The sequence below is a fragment of the Esox lucius genome, chromosome 7 (genome assembly GCF_011004845.1).
Source record: "Esox lucius isolate fEsoLuc1 chromosome 7, fEsoLuc1.pri, whole genome shotgun sequence".
NCBI lineage: Eukaryota > Metazoa > Chordata > Actinopteri > Esociformes > Esocidae > Esox > Esox lucius.
In genome coordinates, this window is record NC_047575.1 from 41,901,364 (window position 1) to 41,910,146 (window position 8,783).

Consider the following 8,783-nt stretch of genomic DNA (forward strand, 5'->3'; position numbering starts at 1 on the left):
ATAACACACAGTTATATATTTCAATGAAGCATGAAGAAGCCACAAAATTTGCTACTTTGGAAGCATGGGTTTCAGATATTAGGAAGTGGATGAGAGAGAACTGCTTATAAACTCAAGATGAACAGAAATGCTCGTTTTAGGACCAGAGAAACAAAGATCTTTGTTGGCAGATCTCACTGTGAACCTCGATGGCTGCATGGTCGTATCCCAAAAAACATATAAAATATGTCTCAAGAGTTGCTTATTTTCATGTTCAAAACATTGCAGAAATCAGAAACCTTCTATCAAAAACGGATGCAGAAAAACTAATCCATGCTTTTGTTACTTCTAGATTGGAGTACTGCAATGCTCTTCTTTCCGGTTACCTTGAAAAATCTATTAATAAACTTAAATTAGAGCTGCACACGGCTGAAAACATTACTCCAGTACTAGCCTCTTTACACTGGCTGCCTGTTAGGGTTAGGGCTGATTTTAAGGTTTTATTGTTAACCTATAAATCAATACATGGACTTGCTCCTACTTACCTCGCTGAAATGATCCAGCCATACATATCGACACGTAATCTATGATCGCAAGATGCAGGCCTTTTAATTGTACTTAGAATTTCTAAACAAAGAGACGGAGGCAGGGCCTTCTCTCATAGAGCTCCACTACTGTGGAATGATGTGCCAATTAAGGTTAGAAATGCAAACTCAGTGCAAAACTTTCAAGTGTCTACTAAAGACTCATCTCTACAGCACGGTCTATGATTAAGTGTAGTCTGGCCCAGGGGAATGAAGGTGACCAGAAAGGCTACATACTGTCCACCTTTGCTGTCTTGCCAGGGGGGCTTTCATCGCCACTGGCATGCCCTCCCTCCAATGCCATTTGGGGGCGGAGTCACTGGCTTGTTATTGTCTCTCTGTAGTGCACTGGTGCAATTGGGCTGTACTCTGCTGGCAATACTCTCATTCAGGGTGGCTGCAGTTGGTTTTTGTACCTTTGGTTGATACTTGTCAATATTGGTGGATTGATTTCCTGCCTGTTGGGCCCTGTCCGGGGCCTCCCCAAATGTATTTATAATGGGCTTTATAAATCAATTTGATTGGTTGATTGATTGACATTAAAATATTACATTATTCACCAAAAATAAGACAAGAAACTGTAAAACCTGTTGCCAGATACAAATTGTCTGATGTATCTATAATAGTAGCTATTGATTAACCAACACATAAATAATCAACATAAAATGTAAGTTGATTGGCACTGGCTTTTTGTACCAATTAATTGTTTGTTTACATGTGAGAGTAATATGTGTGAAAAGTTACTTTAATAAATATTCGGACACACTTTTAGGAAAATAAAGTATTACCCTTAACTTTAGTAAAGAGAAAAATTACAGCACACAGAAACAAACATGAAAAAACATGAAAAACACTAATTTGCGACACCACTCAAAAGTCAAATAATGCTGATCTACTTACTGGTGAATATTTTAGTTTAATCACAGATTAAGCCAGTAAATTAAAATTGAATTAGATAGTAGAATATTGATATATTCATAATTGCCTACTTGCATTTAGTACCCATTTTAAAATGATGTCATTTTGTTTCATGAGGAGAGGGAATAACTGAGAACTGGAAACTGGGGTTAATTAGCTTGCCCTGATTATATGATGGCCATTGTGACTAATGGAGCCATGTGATGGTGGAGGGGCTAAGTGGCCACCAGATCTGCTGGCCACCTTTCTCCCTCCCCAGGCAAACACAACATTCTATTCCAGCGGAACGATTCCATACTGTACTCAGTGCTGCTCTGTTGTACTGTGCTTTCTAATATTTTGTGTTTTGTTCAGAGCTGATGTGTTGTCTGGTGGATAAAGGTTTTTGTGTGTCACTAGGGAAAATAGGTCTTCAGCCAAGATCAAAACACAGTCCACTGTTAATTGGCTGAAAAGTTGCAGACTTTCATTTGGGAATCTCATCATCTCCCCCCTCTTTCTTGGTCAGCTATAAATGTCCAGAAGTGATGTGAGATATTAGTATTAGCATTCTACAGAGAGGTATTAGCATTCTAGCTTCAGTAGAGGGACTTAATTTATTTTAGAAGCTGACTCTTCCAAAAAGCAATTGTAAAAACCTGGCCAATGTATTTTGTGATTTGTGTACCCATTTCTTAGTCTCTTCCATTTTAAACGGAACAGCTATTGTGCTATATTGCATGTTTACAGGGAAAATAATGTTTTAGTTAAGTGTTTAATAACTAAAGGCAAATACTAGGAAATGTATTTTAGTGAACTTTTAACTAATTTCACAGGGCAGAATGTGGAGGAGTTTACCATTACAGGATTTGACCACATCTCCTATCAGAAGCTCCTGGGCTTCCTCATCTTCTTCACTTATTTGCTGGTGCTTCTTGGAAGTGTCACCAACATCTGCATCATCGTGACAGACAGGCGACTCCACACACCAATGTACATCCTCATCTGCAACCTGGCCTTGGTGGACATCATGTTCACTACCAGCGTCAGCACCACCATGATCTCTGTACTGCTGGCCGAGGTTAAAACCATCTCCTACTACTCCTGCATCACAGGCATGTACATCTACCACCTGGGTGACATTGAAGAGTGTCTTGCACTGTCTCTGATGGCTTTGGACAGAACTGTCGCCATCAGCTATCCTCTTAGGTATCACAGCATCCTGACCAACCCACGCATCTTCCTGTTGATCATTGCTTCCTGGTTGATAGGGATCGGGGTAATGGGGAAAGTAGCAGCTCAGGCAGACAGCCTTCCATACTGCCAACCTGTCATCAGATACGTGTTCTGTGACTATCCTGCTATGGTCAGAGCTGCCTGTGTCGACCCTGAACCCTATTGGATGATAACTATAATCTTGGGTATGTGGTTGGTTGGTGTACAGTTCACATTCATTCTGCTGTCCTACATGAAACTCATCTACACTGTACTGAGGCTACCCAACACTGGGAGCAGAGTGCAGGTGTTTAATACCTGTATTTCTCACATCATTGTGGTGTCGAGTTACTACGCTCCCAAGCTTGTCTCTGTGTTGTTGACTAGGATAGGCGTAACACTCAGTCTGACAGAGCGTAATGCCATACTGATTATAGCTACTCTTTTGCCTTCTCTGATCAACCCTACAGTCTACTGTCTAAAGACCAAAGAGATTAGAAGGAGACTGGTTCAGATGCTGACTAGAAAAAAAATAGCAATGAAGCAGTGATTAGTATTGTTATTCTGTCTGCAATTTAATCTAATGCAGCACTAGTATACACTGAGCTCACATTAGCAGAGTGTCTGTTGAATGGGATTTCTTTCAATGCAGTAACACATATTTTAAATGCTACCTTTCCCATGAGAGCAATCAGATTGAATCCAGGCCCTGATCTCTGTTGAACGACCGTAACGTCTAAGAAGTTATAACTTTAAATGACTTCTTCTGTTAGCACTTCACGTTAAAAACCATGTGTACTGAAATTGCATCCCTTATATTTTATGCTGAATGTTATTGTAAATGTTTTATTACATCTAATAATATACTTTTTTGGCAGAGTACACACTTGTATCTGCTGCATATACTGTATTACTCTGTGAATACATCGTGACTTCCAGTCTACCAACTTGCATACTGAGGTTGCATGACCCTTTAACTCAAATTTACACCTAGAGAAGGATGGCGCCTGTTGGGTGAATCATTTTAATAATACAATTAAATAAAGTGGACTGCATGCATGGAAAAAAGGGTGTTTCTTTACATATGCATGACTAGTGATTGCATTCATCATAAACCATTGTATGTGTTAGTACAAGTGGCTTTACCCAATAGGGCCCAAATCCCACTTCGCATTGTATGTCCATTGATATGCCCTCAATAAAACATGAAAACTAAGTCTCGTGTCTTGACCTAAGTCCACATTAAACCCGTATGGAAGATATCTACTCTATAAATACTGCAATGTGTGTTCGATTGAGTTGAGTACTTTATTTGGTGTTGGATAACTGACTAATTTATAAGGCAGAAAAGAAGTCTGCTCACTAATGATGAGTATTATCCCTTAATCTGATCACTGGGGATCCACGAGAACTAACGGAATCCAATTATTTCATTAAATCAAATGAATACAGCTCTGGACCTAAGAAATGTCTGCAGGCATAACTGTAAGTCATGTTTGGATAAAAGCGCTTGTTAGATGGAATACAAAGCTATGAATTTAATCAACATTCTTTTCAAGGAGGTAGGCAAAATCATCTGCAGATAGAAAAGACAAAGGGTGAGGAGGTGACAGATTAGGAGTTAGAAAGTTGAAATAGTATGTTCATTGACATGCCCTCAATAAAGCATACAATCTAAGTCACATGTGTTGACATAAGTCTAGATTAAAACCCTGTCAAGTAGGATTAGGACTCAATGAGAAAAGGTGAAGAAGGGTCAGCTGTGTATGAGCTCACATTTTTGATTGTATTAAACTGGTCAAACCATGGTCATCGCCATTTAGCATTGTAAAAAAAAACTGTCTTAATTGTATTGCTCTTGGTCTTTAGTCCCTTTGACCCTATAACGATAACTTTGTCCTAATGAGTGCAGAGTAAACACGCTGACTGATGGAAGAGCTGTATTCCCACTGGTCTAGTGTCCCTGCCACCCTCCTTATGCTCAACAAACAACTGGTAATTAAAGACCTAATTAGAGTGTTGGTACACCTGGGATGGCTGAGTCATGACCTCACTTCTTTCCAGGTAGCCATGTAGGTGATGCTGGAACTGTTGCTGGTTTCATCATTCTGTGTTGCACAAAATCTTTAGGCCACTGTTTTAGGCCCGCCTTCATGTTTTTACTCTTACTATTTTTACCTTGTAATAAAATACACTTTCATAGTCACTGTTTTTTACTTGCAGTTTGTAGGAGTGTCCGGAAGTGCCTTCTTGTGAGAAATCCCTAGGTTTGTCTAAAGTAATGTTTCTCAATGTATTTGCCAATGTTAAAACTTGCAAACCTACCACTGTATAATTAGCTGATATACATTCAAACCCACCAGAGCCATGTTTGTACAGTACCTTTTTTTTCACAGTATTTCCACACACACAATTCAAATTCTGGAAAATGTGGTTTTACAGAGGACCCAAGATCCAGAGTTTATTTGGAAAAAATCTACTGTTCAAATACTGCAATGTGTGTTCAATTGAGTTGAGTACTATTTATTTGGTGCCAGATGTATGACCAATTTATAAGGCAGAAAAGAAGTCTGCTCACTAATGATGAGTATTAACCCTTAATCTGATCACTGGGGATCCAAGAGAACTAACGGAATCCAATTATTTTATTAAATCAAATGCATGGGGAATCTTGTGAAAATTGATGGCAAGATAAATGCAGCATTTCATCAGAAAATGCTGAAATGCAGCATTTCATAATTTCATCAGAAAATACTTACAATTTGTATTCTTCTGCACGAAAGCTGCGCAAAGGGGCCTCATAGACAACTATTACAAAAGACTGCACGGTCTCATTAATGATAAAGAGGGCAATACACAATATTAAGAACTAAGGCTATGCAGACTTTTGAACAGGGGTCAGTAAAAAATTATATTTGTTGCCATGTTTTGTTTTATAATTATGCCATTCTGTTATGAACTACAGTTGAATGTGAATCCAATAAGAAATAAAAGACGTGTTTTGCCTGCTCACACGTTTTCTTTACAAATGGTACATACACTGAACAACATTATAAACGCAACACTTTTGTTTTTGAGCCCATTTATCATGAGCTGAACTCAAAGATCTAAGACTTTCTCTATGTAAAAATACTATTTATCTCAAATGTTGTTCACAAATCTGTCTAAATCTGTGTTAGTGAGCACTTCTCCTTTGCCGAAATAATCCATCTACCTCACAGGAGTGGCAAATCAAAATGCTGATTAGACAGCATGATTATTGCACAGGTGTGCCTTAGGCTGGCCACAGTAAAAGGCCACTCGCCACTCTAAAATGTGCAGTTTCATTGTATTGGGGGGATCCAGGGGGGCCCGAAAACCAGTCAGTTTCTGGTGTGACCACCATTTGCCTCACTCAGTGCAACACATCTCCTTCGCATAGAGTTGATCAGGTTGTTGATTGTGGCCTGTGGAATGTTGGTCCACTCCTCTTCAATGGCTGTGCGAAGTTGCTGGATATTGGCAGGACCTGGTACATGCTGTCGTATACGCTGATCCAGAGCATCCCAAACATGCTCAATGGGTGACATGTCTGGTGAGTATGCTGGCATTATCATGATGCTACATGAGGTGATGGTTGTGGATGAATGGCACAACATGGGCCTCAGGATCCCTTCAAAATGCCATCAATAAAATGCACTTGTGTTTGTTGTCCATAACACATGCCTGCCCATAACATAACCGCACCGCCACCATGGGCCACTCGATCCACAACATTGACATCAGCAAACCGCTCACCCACACAACGCCATACACGCTGTCTGCCATCTGCCCTTTACAATGAAAACCGGGAAGAGAACACCTCTCCAAAGTGTCACATACCATCGAATGTGAGCATTTGCCCACTCAAGTTGGTTACGACGACGAATTGCTGTCAGCTTCCCTGAGACGGTTTCTGACCGTTTGTGCAGAAATTCTTTGTTCATGCAAACCGATTGTTGCAGCAGCTGTCCGGGTGGGTGGTCTCAGATGATCTTGGAGGTGAAGATGCTGGATGTGGAGGTCCTGGGCTGGTGGGGTTACACGTGGTCTATGGTTGTGAGGCCGGTTGGATGTACTGCCAAATTCTCTGAAACGCCTTTGGAGACAGCTTATGGTAGAGAAATTAACATTCATAATATGCTTCTCATTTTTTTTCCATCCTGCCCTTAGAGAAAATAAAAAGTAGACATTTGTATTTTTTTTTATGTTTTCCATTTCATTTTATTATTATTTTTCAAACTAGTGGAGCACATGTCTAAAGTGTAGTTGGAATGGATTTAATGGGAATTTACTTATTACTACTGATATGAGAGGATGTTTATTGTTTCAGAATGCAAGAATAAGTATTACTATTAAGAATAATGTTTCCAGCAAAGACCAATACCTGGACATCAATAATGTAAAGGAAAAAAATTAATAAATACAAGAATGTGACGTTCGAGTTTGCCATTTGGGAAAACCACCTCAACAACTCAGTTTTATACACGTGGGGTGGTCTAATATAAGTGTTGCTATTTCCTAGTGACACTGTATCACATCTAGAGAGGTCTCAGCTTTTGTTCTACTGACTTGATTCAATGAACAGCTTTTAATTCAGATACAGCGTCTTTCTTAAAGAAACATGAAAACATCTGGACATAATATGTATTAATAATTCTACTATTTTATTATTTTCTATTTAGTTTTATATGTATCTGATCTTATTTTAAAATATATTGGGAAAATTGTGTTTTCACAAAGAAGAAAAGGCACTTGAAGATGTATTTTAGTGAACTTCTAGTGAATTTCACAGGGCACAATGTGGAGGAGTTCACAATTACAGGATTTGACCAACTCTCCCACCAGAAGCTCCTGGGCTTCCTCATCTTCTTCACTTATTTCCTGGTGCTTCTTGGAAGTGTCACCAACATCTGCATCATCGCGACAGACAGGCGACTCCACACACCAATGTACATCCTCATCTGTAACCTGGCCTTGGTGGACATCATGTTCACTACCAGTGTCAGCACCACCATGATCTCTGTACTGCTGGCTGAGGTCAAAACCATCTCCTACTACTCCTGCATCTCACGCATGTACATCTACCACCTGGGTGGCATTGAAGAGTGTCTTGCACTGTCTCTGATGGCTTTGGACAGAACAATTGCCATCAGCTCTCCTCTTAGGTATCACAGCATCCTGACCAACCCACGCATCTTCCTGTTGATCATAGCTTCCTGGTTGATGGGGATCGGGGTAATGGGGATAGTAGCAGCTCAGGCAGACAGCCTTCCATACTGCCAACCTGTAATCAGATACGTGTTCTGTGACTTTCCTGCTATGGTCAGAGCTGCCTGTGTCGACCCTGAACAATATTGGACGTTTGGTGTCATTTTGGCTATATGGTTGCTTGGTGTACAGTTCACATTCATTCTGCTGTCCTACATGAAACTCATCTACACTGTATTAAGGCTACCCAACACTGAGAGCAGAGTGCAGGTGTTTAATACTTGTATTTCTCACATCATTGTGGTGTTAAGTTTTTATGCTCCAAAGATTGTCTCTGGTCTGTTGACAAGGATAGGTGTGACACTCAATCTGACAGAGCGTAATGCCATACTGATTATAGCTACTCTTTTGCCTTCTCTGATCAACCCTACAGTCTATGGTCTGAAAACTAAAGAAATTAGAAAGAGACTGGTTCAGATACTGACTACAAAAAGAATTACATCAATGACGTGAAAAATCTGATAGTGGACAAATGTACATTAATTACATTGCATTCCCTTAATTCAAAAAGTATTTGTGTCTACTTCTGTTGAATTATCAACATCCAAGGTTGTTGATAATTGCATTCTTCTGGTAGGACTTTACAAACTTTGTAAGGATAAGTTAAATTCTGTGAATGTGTAAATGTACTTAGCAAATAATGGATCATTCTGATTGTACTGTATCAAAACTATTTACTGTATTCCCTCCATTTTCTTTTTTATTCTGCATAATGTATTTATTTTGCATACTAGTTTTTGCAAAGTCAATAATAATACCTGCAAGTTGTCATTTATTTGCTCAGTGTACAATTTTGAGTCAAAATTAAAAGAAGACATT

General features: G+C 39.4%; 2 protein-coding genes across 2 annotated transcripts; both read left to right on the forward strand.

Moving 5' to 3' along the window:
* The first annotated feature begins 2,262 nt into the window (after window positions 1-2,262).
* LOC105008501 (olfactory receptor 11A1-like) lies at window positions 2,263-3,254 on the forward strand. The gene has a single exon (XM_029121163.2). The coding sequence runs from the start codon at window positions 2,263-2,265 to the stop codon at window positions 3,223-3,225; it is 963 nt and encodes a 320-aa protein (XP_028976996.1). The 3' UTR covers window positions 3,226-3,254.
* A 4,200-nt stretch (window positions 3,255-7,454) lies between these two features.
* On the forward strand, window positions 7,455-8,417 carry LOC114828655 (olfactory receptor 11A1-like). The gene has a single exon (XM_029121162.1). The coding sequence runs from the start codon at window positions 7,455-7,457 to the stop codon at window positions 8,415-8,417; it is 963 nt and encodes a 320-aa protein (XP_028976995.1).
* The last annotated feature ends 366 nt before the right edge of the window (window positions 8,418-8,783 follow it).